Source organism: Carassius carassius, chromosome 3, assembly GCF_963082965.1.
Source record: "Carassius carassius chromosome 3, fCarCar2.1, whole genome shotgun sequence".
Lineage (NCBI taxonomy): Eukaryota > Metazoa > Chordata > Actinopteri > Cypriniformes > Cyprinidae > Carassius > Carassius carassius.
In genome coordinates, this window is record NC_081757.1 from 42,859,884 (window position 1) to 42,874,872 (window position 14,989).

At 40.2% G+C, this 14,989-nt stretch overlaps 1 protein-coding gene across 1 annotated transcript; it reads left to right on the forward strand.

Moving 5' to 3' along the window:
* Window positions 1-4,879: 4,879 nt before the first annotated feature.
* Window positions 4,880-8,254, forward strand: mrpl21 (mitochondrial ribosomal protein L21). The gene is made up of 7 exons (XM_059523824.1): window positions 4,880-5,029; window positions 5,766-5,823; window positions 6,159-6,241; window positions 6,707-6,870; window positions 7,554-7,606; window positions 7,894-7,997; window positions 8,088-8,254. Exons 1-7 carry the CDS (start codon window positions 4,960-4,962, stop codon window positions 8,150-8,152), a joined length of 597 nt encoding a protein of 198 aa, XP_059379807.1. The 5' UTR covers window positions 4,880-4,959; the 3' UTR covers window positions 8,153-8,254.
* Window positions 8,255-14,989: the final 6,735 nt, after the last annotated feature.

Genomic DNA, 14,989 nt, shown 5'->3' on the forward strand with positions numbered 1-14,989 from the left:
AGGATTTTTTTCCAGTACAGTTTCCAAGGGCTCGCACAGATGTCCTGATAGACCTTGCAACACAATGGATAAATCCTGTGAAGGAACTCGTGCAGGGTGGAAAGGCCTTAGCCATCGCGAACCCTGTATAAAGCAAGAGACCAGCGGATGATGGCCCACTGAAGTACCATCCATGTATATATTCGTGGTTAGCTGAAATGGCTGCCACGTAAACTTTAAGAGTGGCTGGTGTTACTCCATTAGAAAAATGGTCTTGAAGAAATGTCTCCGATTAGGAATGTAACCATGACTCCCTGAGTAGGAAACAAGACACTGGGTCCTCTAGGGGTCGCTATGGGGAACACCTCATCGTGACCTGTGTCTGCAGCATACATTAAAAAAACACTAACAAGTTGGCCGGCGACAGCCTCTGACGTCACTACCGGTGAGACTATAAACAGGCACCGGGAGAACACGTCATCCACTTCTTCGTCTGAAGCTTGCTTCCGAAGCATGGCAAGAAGCTAGAGGACGCAGTGTCTCATTCCCTACACAGGGAACCATGGTTACATTCCTAACCTGAGACATTCCCTTTCAAGGGAACTTCGAACTGCGTCCTCTAGGGGTAACTATGGAGAACAGTATACCCACGCTGCGATGCTGAGGAGAGTGCAGCCCAGAATCACGGAAAGCACTAAGTACCAACTCTACCATTTCCATGGGAGTTGCCCCGGGACGTTAGATGGCTGTCCCTGACATCATCTCTAATGACCAATGACCTGGGTTACATACCCAACTTACCTGTTAGGGCCCCGACACGGGGTAGAGCTCAAGGCTTGGAATCAAGAAGGATTCATTTAAAGGGATACCAAGTCTTACCTGTCACACAGGGGCTACCGCTTGCTCTTCCATAAGCTTGCTGAAGGAACGGTCTCAACAGATCCCTAGTAACAACACCCTGTTTAGATAGTTATGCGAGGATACATAGGTGGAGCGGCGCCCAAGATGAACAGGGTTTTAACAACTCAAGAAAGGACAAGAAGCAACCGCGCAAAGCCCTCACCATATAGGATTTTTAGAAAGAATGCAGAGACCTAGCGTGCAAACTTACCACAGTGTGGATTTCAGAAAGTGCGCAAAGACTTCACGTGCACACTTACCATAACATGGATTTAAATACTGTTCTAAAGGGGGTTGGTCTCGTGGGACTCTTATAGAGCAGCTCATTGATGGAATGGTGCATCCCAAAACAATGCTTTGGTGATCTGGGAAAAACAGAGAACTCAACTCTCATGTTCAGAAAGAGAGTGGCGTGCTCATAGGAAACCCTTTTCGGTAAAGAACAGCCCATGGAGTGAGGAATTCAATTAATAATAATAATAATAATTCATTACATTTATAAATCGCTTTTCTAGGCGCTCAAAACGCTTTACAAAGTAAGGGGGTATCTCCTCATCCACCACCAGTGTGCAGCATCCACCTGGATGATGCGACGGCAGCCATATTGCGCCAGAACGCCCACCACACACCAGCTTACTGGTGGAGAGGAGACAGAGTGATGAAGCCAATCAGCAGATATGGGGATTGTTAGGAGACCATGATGGTCAGAGGCCAATGGGCGAATTTAGACAGTATGCCGAGGTCACTCCTCTACGTTTTTTCGAAAGACATCCTGGGATTTTTAATGACCACAGAGAGTCAGGACCTCAGTTTAACGTCATCTCCTCACAAGGGAAGAGAACTCAGGGCTTAAGGGGAAGCGCCAGGCTCCCAACTTACACTTACCACTTAAGTGGATTTTAGAAAGTGTGCAGAGTGTTCAACGTGCACAATCACCACCATATGGTTTTCAGAAAGTACACAGAGCTTAGCGTGTGTACTTAAAGCTTCCTAAGCATCGCAGAGGTGCCGAACCGCACGGGAGAGAAAGCATCAGCATGAAGGGATATCCAAGCGACCAGGAAGCCCCTCGGGGTGACCTGGCCGGACATCCAAGAAGTTCCTTTCAGTGCGGTGCCTGGCCTGATGATCAAGAAGGATCCTGCAGAAACCTATTATCTGGCCACCTGATACCGGAAGCATGAAGCCGGAATCGGTGCTACAGTATCATACCGGCTGGACATAATGCCGACGAGTGCTTAGTAAACACTGTAATTGAGCACTAAACACTGTGATTGAGCACTGCAAAGAAACTCACACATAACCACCAGCAATTTAATACATATATACAGTACAGACCAAAAGTTTGGACACACCTTCTCATTCAAAGAGTTTTCTTTATTTTCATGACTATGAAAATTGTAGATTCACACTGAAGGCATCAAAACTATGAATTAACACATGTGGAATTATATATGGAATTATATACATTACAAAAAAGTGTGAAACAACTGAAAATATGTCATATTCTAGGTTCTTCAAAAAAGCCACCTTTTGCTTTAATTACTGCTTTGCACACTCTTGGCAGAGTGGTAGTCACCTGAAATGGTCTTCCAACACTCTTGAAGGAGTTCCCCGAGAGATGCTTAGCACTTGTTGGCCCTTTTGCCTTCTGTCTGCGGTCCAGCTCACCCCTAAACCATCTCGATTGGGTTCAGGTCCGGTGACTGTGGAGGCCAGGTCATCTGGCGCAGCACCCCATTACTCTCCTCCTTGGTCAAATAGCCTTTGATGCCTTCAGTGTGACTCTACAATTTTCACAGTCATGAAAATAAAGAAAACTCTTTGAATGGGAAGGTGTGTCCAAACTTTTGGTCTGTACTGTAAGTATATATAGAATGGATCATACCCTGGTTCCTGCGCTGGAGCCCCGCTCAAGAGGAGACCATAATGCAGGAAGTTCCCACCTAACCTCGGTCAAGTGGAGAGCTGGTGGTTAAAGGGGAATTAGGAAGGGGAAGAAGTAAAACCCCCAAAGGGAGTGAGCAGATACTCAAGTGTCACTCCGATCCGGACGAAAGTGATGACACCTTGTCTGGATCACCTCCCTTTGCCTATCCTCCTTTGACCCGCGATTCCTCCTACAACAATCCGCAGGTGGGGGGAGGAGTGTGAGACATGACACTAGCCTTCTGTGCCCGTCTCTGATCCTCAGACCGAGACAGACCAGGACCCCTATGTTGTTCGGACTCAGACCAGGTTGTTCATAAAGGATTGAAGGCCGCTGAGCATGCTTTCACTTCCCTGAGCGTTATAAACACCGTCTCAACGGAGGTACCGAAAAATTCGGAAGGTGAGACCTGAGCATCAAGAAGAAAGCCTTACTTTCTTCCAGATATCTGCCAGGGTGGCACAACTCAGCTACCTCATCCTGAAACCATTTCTGCACAATCCCTTGATATTGCATACTCGTATGCTGGAATCGTTGAATGCGTAAGAAAAACAGCCTCTTCCATTTCTACTTGATCTCTGAGACGACCTCGCGGCGTTACCACCTTAACATGCTAAGTGTTCCATAACCTCAAAAGCTTGAGGGGAGCAGATGTCTGCCCCTCTTTCCTCGAAAAGAGAGACAACCGAGAGCAGAGATTTTTTTTCTTAAAAACGCTCACAAATGATCGCAGATGGCCCCCTCAAGGACATTGCATGCATGCTCTTAGCCCAAACAACCAACGCCTAGATTGTGTGTATGTCATCGGGTATTAAACAACGATGACATGGATGCACACATCCTCTAAATGTTTTTTGCTAGTGTCTGCTTTGCAAATTTTTAGCCGGAGTGCAGCATAAACAAAAGGAAATTACTGATAGGGAGAAATTTCCCAACAGATCCTTTACATGTTCTCACTGCGACACAATGCACAGCATGTACAACTGTGTATATATTATCACAGAAATCAAGCGCAAGCAAAAAATGCTGCCGCATATGCATCGCTATTCCCCGTGAGAGGTGAACGCACTCATGCAAATGTTGCTACAAACCCTGGTAAATAGTGAATTCTAACATTCCCTCTGAGTCTTGCGAGTGCATTACAATAAGTACAGCAGAGCGCATCCAACTCCCTCGAGAGATGAACGCTTCCGCTAGCTCTTCACAACACCACATACACACACACCACAGTATGACAGCCATGTGATCTGCAGGTATCAGAGCAAAGCCTCTGGCGAGAAACATGCACTCCTAGATGCTGTATGCTTCAAACAGAACAGTCAATGAAGACGAAGAAGAGGATGATGTGTTCTCCCGGTGCCTGTTTGTTACGTCAGGGGCCGTAGCCGGCCCACTTATTGGTGTTTTTTCAATGTATGCTTCAGACATGGGTCACAACGAGGTGTCCCATAGCAACCCCTAGAGGACGCAGTTCGAAGTTCCCTTGAAAGGGAACAACCACAATGTAAAAAGATAAAGTAGAATAAACAGGAAAATGTAAAGGACTAGGGTCTTATTCAATCAACAAAAACAAGTTCAAAGCATTTCTCAGCGTTTTTGTTCATCATGTAATGAAGAGACTTAAATTAAATCTATGCATTCAGCAGACGCTTTTATCCAAAGCGACTTACAGTGCATTCAGGCTAACATTTTTTCCTAACGTGTTCCCTTGGAATTGAACCCTGTGTAGCTAATGCAATGCTCTACCAGTTGAGCCAAAGGAACACACACTTTGCAAATATCTTCAGTTTGGTGGACAGAATTTGATATTCTCTTTTTGTCCTTAAATTCTAAACGAGTGGGACAAGTACGTAATAAATATACGTTGGTTTGTCCACGTTTTTTAATTCTCAAAAATCACGAATAGTACACAGAATAATACAACCATCAACATAAGTGGAAAATAATAACAAAAAATAAATAAAGTAGAACAAAATCTAAAGTGGGTGTTAATACATCAGAAACTAAAGGGAACGTTGTTTTGTCAACTGCCTTTCAAACACAAGAAGAAAGTCCAGCTAGGAACCTTTGCGTTGTTGTGGTGTTTCCGTCGGAAGGTATTTTCCCGCGCTCTCCTATCATCGTGCTTCCGGCGCTCGCTCACCGTGGAGATGACTTTGAATCTGAGGAACGTTCTTCTCCGCGCAGCAGGAGCGCGTTTATCAGCGAACACCGAGAAACGTCTGTATGACCTTATATCTAATGATAAACTGTCCGCTTGAGTCTGTCTGTCTGTGCGGTGTGTGCGCGCTGTGTGCGCTGTGTGCGATCTTCGGTGTCAGTTTCAACGCTTTCGAGTAAAAACAGTATATAAGCGTTTCGTTAAATGTTGAAATGTGCGTCTTTCTGAGGTTGAGTTCAATAAATTGTTGTAATTTTATAGTAGTAATATAGACAAATGTCAAACAATAGTAATAACTATAATAATCTCAAATCCCACTATAATTTACTATCTAAACGTATGGCCCTGGGCCACAAAACCAGTCTTAAGGGTCTTTTTTTAAAATTATCATTATTTAGATTTATAACGTTACATAATCTGAATACAGTAAATAATCTTCCCATTGCTGTATGGTTTGTTATGATACGACAATATTTGGCTGAGATACAACTATTTAGAAATCTTGAATCTGAGGGTGCAAAAAAAATGTAAATATTGAGAAAATCATCTTTAGAGTTGTCCAAATGAAGTCTTTAGCAATGAAAGTTTTTTATATATTTACGGTAGGAAATGTACAAAATATCTTCATGGAACAACATCCGTAATATCCTAATGATTTTTGTCATGAAAGAGAAACAGATAATCTTGACCTACACTGTATTGTTGTGTATTGCTGCATTACACACACACACACACACACCTGTTATGCTTCAGACTGGTTCTGTGCTCAGGTGTGTCTCTGTCTGGATGCTGCAGGTGCTGTGCTTCCTGCATCGAGGCGCTTCCAGAGCTCCAGCGTCATCTCCCCTGACAGGTGATCATCTTCCTCTAGTGTGTTTCCGTCTCTTTTCAGATCACTAAATGTATAACATGAGACTTTTCAGCTGTTGGTCTGCTGGTGAAATACAGGCCTCCTGAGACACACCTGAGATTATGGACCAACAGCACTCACTGTATCTTCTTTCTGCAAGATTGAATTCTTTGTGATGGGACCGAGAACATTTTTTTAATTCAGTGTTGGAAACGAATCATTCAGATGTGTGTTAAAGAGTAGCTCTCGTCTCCGCCTTGGTCTGTATATCCTCATGTTTCAGAGTTGTTAATGAGGTGTAACCGTGTTCCTGCTGTGTGTTTCTGACGCTGTCACAGTTATGTACCTCAGACGTCCCTCTCCAGACCGCCGTGGCCTCAGCTACCTGCGTTTGATCCTGAAGAAGAGGACAGACATCGAGGCAAGCGACCAGCTCTGATGAGCTTGAATGACTGCTTTGCTCTTAAATGATGATGTACTTGACTCCTGGTTGCCATCTTTTTCAAAAAAGAATAGTGCTGTTGAAAGATTAGTCGCATCCAAAGTAAAAGTTTTTGTTTACATAATAGATTTGTGTGTACTGTGTATAATTATTATGTATATATACATACACATGCATGCATATATTTAAGAAAATTTGTATATTTATATATTAAATATATTTATATATGATATACATTATATGAATATTATATGTAAATATTTTCAAAATATATACTGTGTGTGTGTGTGTATACATAATATACACAGTATTTTCTAATTGTTATTGTTTTTAGCAGGTGAGGGTCTTTTATTTTATTCGGTCAGTCTGTGAATACTCTGAGAGCAGACTCAGAGAGTTCTTCTGATTGTTGTCAGACGTTCTTGTGTTTTCTGATTCTCACAGCGGTCGTGCAGAAGGTGAACGGTCTGATAGAGGAGGGAGCGTTCGGACGCTTGTTTGCTGTGGTTCATTTCGCCAGCCGTCAGTGGAAAGTGACCAATGAAGACCTGATCCTCATCGAAAACCACATTGATGCGGCGTGTGGCGACAGGATAAGAATGGAGAAGGTCTTCTCATCCACGCGTACAGATCCTCACACAGATTACTGTACAGCTCCTGGTTCAGGGAGGGGATTTCTGTATTTTCTGACCTCACTGGGATGATCCATGTAGAAGTTTTTGGCCAAATGGCCAGCTGGGTCCTTAAACAATTTTAAGATCACACCATGATTTAAAGGCACAACAATTATTCCTTGCTTCTATTCGAGTATTCAGTAAAAAAAAAAAAAAAAAACTTGATTGCATTTTGCCCATGTAGAGTATATTCTGTAAAATACTGGAAGTGGTGCATACCACATTTGTGACCCTGGAGCACAAAACCAGTCATAGGGGTCAGTTTTTATTTATTTATATATAGCTGAATAAATAACCTTTCCAGTAATGTATAGTTTGTTAGGAGGACAGTATTTTTGCGAGATACAGCTGTTTGAAAATCTGGAATCTGAGGGTGCAAAAAAAAAAAAAAATCGAAACACTGAGAAAATCACTTTTAAAGTTGTCTAAATGAAGTTCTTAGCTATGCATATTGCTAATCAAAAATAAAGTTTGATATATTTACAAAATATCTTCATGGAGCATGATCTTCATATCCTCATAATGCTATTAATTATTCAAAAATGCTACGATTTAACTAAATAAATATATGCAGGTTATGTTTTAATATAAGTGTTGATGCTAATGCTTCTCTGCAGGTGCTGTTAGTTGGAGGAAGAGATTTCACTCTCGTTGGAAAACCACTTCTCAGGTAAGATGCAAATGTAATTTCTAGTTTCTCAAGTTTGAAACGTATATGAGGTTTATACAGTCATAATTTGATAAAAATTGATACACCATGATTAAAAACCAATATCTTTTTTTGGTTGTTCATAAAGAGTGACTTTTATTCATTGATAGGTTTAGTTGAATACCTGACACTTCATCTTGGTCAGTTATTCAGTTGTTTGTTGAATGCATCTTCAGACTGTTTTAGCAGAGCTGGTGTTATTTTATTATATTCCTCTGATATCTGCTTTGATCACATGTTCTTTTCAGCCGTGATTTAGTGCAAGTTCACGCTACGGTCATTGAGAAGACCGAATCCTGGCCAATGGTTCACATGAGGTTCTGGAAGAGACATCGATTCCAGAAAAAGAGAAGTATGAGGAACAATAAATCTAGAATAGATGTTTATCTTTCATTGTTTGAGTTTCTCACCAGTGCATTCATTCACTTCTTGCCCTCCACAGTCATTATTCAGCCGCAGACCGTATTACGGATCAACACCATTGACGTTTCACCAAAACTGTTTTGACCAGCGGACAGCGGGGTGCTTTTGTCAGGAGATATATGCCATAATCAAGTTTCATGTTTGAGACCATGTAAATAAATAAAGTTTTCAGATATGTCTTTATCATTTTTGGCTTGAGTTGCTGCGTATTATTGTATTGTATGTGTTTGTCTCATACAGATACTCATACAAATCCTTGAGTTTGTCAAGCTTTAATGACACTTCGTGATTTGATGATTGTTAGTAATGATGAAATGAAGTTTTGTGAAGCAGTGAATAGATAATTCAATAGACTATATTCATTAGCCTAGATGCCATTTGAATGAGTATAAATGGAGTCTGTGAGGAGCAGATGTGAATTCTGCTTATTTTATCAGAGAATGTCTAACTGGAGAACACGGATGAGGTTTTGGCATGTTAACTGTGAATGTATCTGGATGTTGTTGATTTATTACAAAGCCAAGTGTACATGGACTGAAATAAACGGGCATTTTGAGTGGATCTTCTGCGGTGACTAATTGAAACGCCTCTGATTGGTCGTCACGTGCATATGCTCAACTCTGATTGGCTGAGAGGCTTAGCAACAGCAGGTTAAAAAAAAATGGTAAATTGAAATTTTTTTTCCATTTAATTATGCAAACCTGTTTTAAATATTAAAGGATCTGGTCTCTTTTCTGTATAGAAAAGCTTTGAAAAACATGGGAAGAATGAGTGTTAGGATCTAATGAGTAAAATATTGTTTGACTAAAATAAATAATAATAAGAAAAATTTATATTATGCTGTGAAGCCAAACAACAACAAACCCAGGTCACTGGCACACTCCGCATCAAACATTTCTAAGTAACCTATTGATTTAAATTGTACATATTGTAGTTTATAATGATTCATAGCCTTTCACAGAAATAAGCAACATTAACATCTTCTGGAAAACAAATGTAAATATATTTAAATGTATTATGAGGAAGAACAAAAGAAGAAAGGCACCAGGCCCAGATGACGTTACACCAGTCTGTCTGAGACCTGTGCTGACCAGCAGGTCCCCATCTTCACACAGATCTCTGGAGTTGTGTGAAGTGCCTTCCTGGTTCAAACGCTCCACCATCATCCCCATCCCAAAGAAACCAAAGATAACAGGACTTAACGACTACAGACCTGTGGCTCTAACGTCTGTTGTCATGAAGACGTATGAAAAACTGGTTCTGGCTTATCTGAAGGACACCACTGCAGTTTGCTTACCAAGCAAACAGGTCCGTGGATGATGCAGTAAACATGGGATTGCACTTCATCCTGCAACATCTGGACAAAACGGGGACTTATGTGAAGATCCTGTTTGTGGACTTTAGTTCGGCTTTCAACACCATCATCCCAACAACCCTCCAGACCAAACTGACCCAGCTCTCTGTTCCTAGCTCTATCTGTCAGTGGATCACCAGCTTTCTGACAGATAGGCAACAGTTAGTGAGACTGGGGAAATTCATGTCAAACAGCTGCTCCACCAACACTGGTGCCCCTCAGGGATGTGTTCTCTCCCCTCTGCTCTTCTCCCTGTACACCAACGACTGCACCTCTAAAGACCCCTCTGTCAAGCTCCTGAAGTTTGCAGACGACACTACAGTCATCGGCCTCATCCAGGACGGTGACTAGACTGATTACAGACAAGAGGCAGTCTGGTGCAGTCTTAACAACCTGGAGCTGAACACGCTCAAAACAGTGGAGATGATCGTGGACTTCAGAAGAAACCCCCCTGCACTTTCCCCACTCACCATCATGAACAGTACTGTGACTGCAGTGGAGTCATTCAGATTCCTGGGAGCCACCATCTCTCAGGACCTGAAGTGGGACATTCACATTGACTCCATTGTGAAAAAAGCCCAACAAAGGTTGTACTTCCTTCGCCAGCTGAGGAAGTTTAACCTGCCACAGGAGCTGCTGAAACAGTTCTACTCAGCCGTCACTGAGTCTGTCCTGTGTACTTCAATAACTGTCTGGTTTGGTTCAGCAACAAAATCAGAATTCTACAGAGAACTGTTCGGACTGCTGAAAGGATTATTGGTGCTCCCCTGCCCACCCTTCAAGAACTGTACACATCCAGAGTGAGGAAAAGGGCTCAGAAAATCACTCTGGATCCCTCACATCCAAGTTAACCCATCTTTGAACTTTTGCCATCTGGCCGGTGCTTCAGAGCCGCAAAAACCAGGACAGCCAGGCACAAGAACAGTTTCGTCCCCCAGGCAATCTACCACATGAACAGTTAAATGTTCCCCACTTATGCAATAAAAAATTAGTAAAACCTTTATATATATATATATTTGTTACCACCTCCATCCTAGTACATCCCTGCATCTCACTCTATTCTATTACATTATCATCTTTAACACAACTGTTCATACTATTTTTGTATTTATTTTGCAGTATTTATAAATTTACATTTGCATATGTGTATTTGTGTGTGTGTGTCTGTGTACTGGAAGCTTATGTCACTAAAACAAATTTCTTGTATGCTCAAGCATACTTGGCAATAAAGCTCTTTTTGATCCTGATTATCTCCATTAAATGTATTTAGTTTGTAGAATATTGTAATCTAGATCAAACAAGTGATCTACAAATGTGCCTTGATGAAAAAGCCTTTAATGAGCATGTCATAAGATGTATTCACAAAAACACTTCAGGAGTTAATTAAAACCAAGCCCAAAAGCAGCTCTTCCAAAGTCATTTACCTTCGAGCTTTAACAAAGGGCCCTGTGGTGCTAGTATTTATTATTATTATTATTATTATTATTATTATTATTATTATTATTATTATTATTATTTTAACCATTTCCATTGCACTTATAAGATGGAATTTTGTGATCAAAAATTAAACTGAAAGTCTAAAACATTTTCTGATCAACTGTTAATGACTTCTATTAATATGATAAAATTGCCTTATAACTCCTTTATAGCTATCTATAGAGTTGTAGTCTTTATTTGGTGAGTAACTGTGTAACAAAGAAGTATTTTAGGATTTCAAATCAACAAAATACGAAGAGCTTCACTTTACAGGCATGTTTTAGGAATTAATCATGCTGGTACACCTGTAAAACACAACCGACATCAAGACATCATCACATGCAGCTGAAATAACAGATCTGTTCGTCTCATTAAACTGGTGACCGTTTATAAGATTTATTAACATTTAATGAGACTGCATGGTTTTGTGCAATAAAAAATATATTCTTTATGAAGCTTGAAGTGCAGTGCAGCAGCAAGAGCAGAGAAACGGCTGAGAGCCTCATCCAAAGCATCCAAAATCCTCAATATCCCAGAAAATAATTTCTGCCTTTTATATAAATATAATATATAAATATACATTGCTGTGTTGTAGTCAGAGATTATTATTCCAGGTAGATGTCTTCTGTTGGACACGAGACCTCCACAAACTCTTTATAGTACAAATGGAAAGCTTTCCTGTTAAGGAAGATAGAAAATATACTAATAAACACTCTCCGAGGCAAGAAAAAGATTAACAATGTTTGAAGATTTTACTAAATAAGTCAATAAAATGCTATTAAATGCTATTAATTTAAAAAATGTTTAAGCAATGGCTAACATGTTTTAGCACGTTGCTAACATAAATTAACATGGTGCTATAATTCGCTACTGTGTTGGTATGTTTTAACATGTTGCTAGCATGGTTTAACATGTTAGCAAGATGTAACACTTTGTTAGCATGTTGTTAGCACGGTTCGACATGTTTAAACATATACATATTGCTATCATGATTTTGCATGTAGCATGTTTTAAAACATTGCTAACATGGTTTACATATTGCTAGCATGAGTTACCTTGTTGTTAGCAAGATTTAAAACAGTAGCCTACTAGTATGTTGCTACCATAATACAGCAGCTTGCTAGCATGATTTAACAAGTTGTTTGCATTTTTTATCATGTTGCTCACATGTTAACAGTTTAGCACATTGCTAGCCGGATTTATTGCATGGCTAGCATATGTTAACATGTTGTTAGCATGATACAGCGTCTTGCAAACACACATTGCTAAACATGTTTCTATCATGGTTAAGAATGTTGATGGCATAATTTAACACATTGCTAGTGGGCCTATTTCTTAGCACACTGCTTACATGAATGAACAATATTGCAAGCATGTTTCACAGACTGACCTCACAGACTCTGCGAGCGGTTTGGAGGAGTTCTCGGACACAAAGACATGACAAGCGAACCTCTCATGCGCTGGATGTTTGGTGATAAAGCAAAAATACCTGTGGATGTAACAAATGTGAAATAAAACTCACAGAACTAACACATTAACTACCGTTTAGAGGTTTGGGGTCAGTACAATCTTTTCATGTTTTTGAAAGAAGTCTCTATGGACAACGAGTCTGCAAAAAAAAAAAAAAAAAAAGTTAAGTTGTGAAATATTATTACAATTTGAAATAACTGTTTTATATGTGAATATATGTTAAGATGTAATCTTAAAACTGTATTTTCGGTTTTAATTTAATGTGTCCCTAATTGCTGGATAAAAGCATTACGTAATTCCTTTCCAAAAAACCTTTCTGACCCCAAACCTATGAACTGTGGTGTTCATGCAAATTATTAATAATAAAACCATCATCACTGTCAGTAAAAATGGGAAGGCTGTCGTTAAATGCTCGACTTACTTCTTATTTCTGGGATGATAGCCACAGAATGAGACGTTTTTCAAATGGAAAAAGTGATTCAATTGGCTGCTCTGTGGAAACACATTTATAACACAGTTCATCCTGGTTCATCTGTACTGTTTGATTCCATTATTCAGCTAAATATTCTACAAACAACAGTACTGTATTATTCTTCATCCCTCACTTGAAAGGCTTCATTTTCAAGTTTTAAGTCTTGGAGATGGAGATGCTTGATGCACAAATGTTACTAATGCAGTAGATGGCGTTTACCCTGTTGAAATCATCCTGCACCGTGAGTTTCAGTCCCTTCACATTGATCTCGAGCACGCAGGACGAGGGAGGATTGTAAAGCACAGTCCGTCTCCTGTTCATAGCAATCTGGAGTCGGTCATAAACAATCATCATCAGACTAATCAAGAATATATGAAGACCAGCACTCAGAGGCTGTTTCATCTTACATATGTTTAGCCCAAGTGTATGTGCTGATTCCCTCACTACAGTCAAATAATATTTAAGATTTATGAATTATAATCTCAATCTAAATGTGCATCCATCTGGATTACACAGTTAAACAAACTCTTAAACTTGATACTAATAAATGTGATGCATACATTGTCGATCAGTTAAACATCAACGAAATAGATAAGAAACTGTCAGGAGAAATGGGCTGGATTCAGTTGCGGGTTACACTGAGCTTTATTGAAAGCAGATAAGACAAGGCAGATGAGTATCGTTCCACAGTTTAGCTCGTTCAGCTCGTTCAGCCGAGACCCAGAGAAATGAGAGCTGGAATCTTCTAGGAGTACTGCATTCGTGAGAACAGAGGCAGATCAAAACAGCAAAAGACACTGGAGCCTGAAGACAAGACAAGGTGAGTACACATACCAGCTCGAGCTATTGGTAAGAGTTACAACAGTCTGGAAATGGACAGAGAAACACAGGGAATTATAAAGGGAAGAAATTAGAAGAACATTGAGAACAGGTGGCGAACAAATTAAGGTTAACAACAGAGAAATAAGGAGGGCGGGGAAAACTCAAATCAAACAGGCAGATGCAGTGAGCTGTCAAACCATCCAAGCACACACTCACAACCCCAAAAGGCAGGTGATTAGCCCCGAACCCTGACCCCAGGTCAGATTTCTGTTTTATTAAATATGAACATACATTCAGTTTATATTAGGACTAATACGGAAATCTGACTGGTTCCTTTAATTATGACTGACAAATATGCATTAAAACTGTGTAATCATTTTGTTTGTTTAAAATATGCAGTGAAATGTGATGTAAATTTCATCCAAACCTTTTGCATAGCGGCACACAAAACATCATTGCCTTTGTGATTCAGCACTTGAACCGAGCCAAGGACGTTCATGCTATATTTCTCCATCCATTCAGTGCTCTTTGCTAACGAGAACAAGACAGAGATATAAAGACCATACGAACATGATTTGTCACATTTGTTTCTATAGTGCTCATGAAATGAATAGAGTTTCAGCTGTAAAGCAGCTTCATTTTTCAGCACTCGTTACACTATTAAAAATAAAGGTGCTTCACAATACCATAGGATTCAAGGATTCAAAGTAAACCTTTGAACATTTCGTATGAAACCTTTCTGTGTAAAAGGTTTCATAAACATCGGAAGAACCTTTCTGTTTCACAAAAGCTTCTTGTGGTGAAAAGAAGGTTCTTTAGATTATAATAAGGAAGAAGGTGGTTCTTTAAAGGGCTCATCGGATGCTATGCACTTCTACATGTTGTTTAAACTGAAATGTGTGTTGGCAGTGTGTACACAACCACCCTATAATGATAAAAAAAATTAACTACTAAAATCTTTACCCCTATCTCAAATCAAGCTGATCTCAGATGACTGTCTGTGTGATGTCACAAAAACAGGCCCCTCCCACAATAGTTTGATTGACAGGAGCGTTTCAGCACAGACTGGACTGCCGCTGAAGACACAGTAAATTATGTTTGGTTCTGAAGGGAACGCACCCCCGATCTACATAAATGTGTCTATCTTCGTGCAAATCATTTGTGATCCAGCTTCACTTCCAGATGAAGTGAGTATAAGATTTTTTAATTTATCTTTGCAAATCGCCTCTCCTAATAATCTGCTAATTAGCAAGTTTCACGTGAATGCATCTAAAGTAAACAATCCCTCAGAGAGCAGCTCGAAGAGAGGGGCGGAGTCAGCAGAGCT

What these genes read in the sequence shown, in the direction of transcription:
- mrpl21 (XM_059523824.1), top strand. Translation starts at nt 4,960, where the DNA reads ATGACTTTGAATCTGAGGAACGTTCTTCTCCGCGCAGCAGGAGCGCGT. An exon ending in AGCGTCATCTCCCCTGACAG is followed by an intron (nt 5,824 to 6,158) that starts GTGATCATCTTC and finishes ACGCTGTCACAG; the next exon opens with TTATGTACCTCAGACGTCCC. An exon ending in AGAAGAGGACAGACATCGAG is followed by an intron (nt 6,242 to 6,706) that starts GCAAGCGACCAG and finishes TGATTCTCACAG; the next exon opens with CGGTCGTGCAGAAGGTGAAC.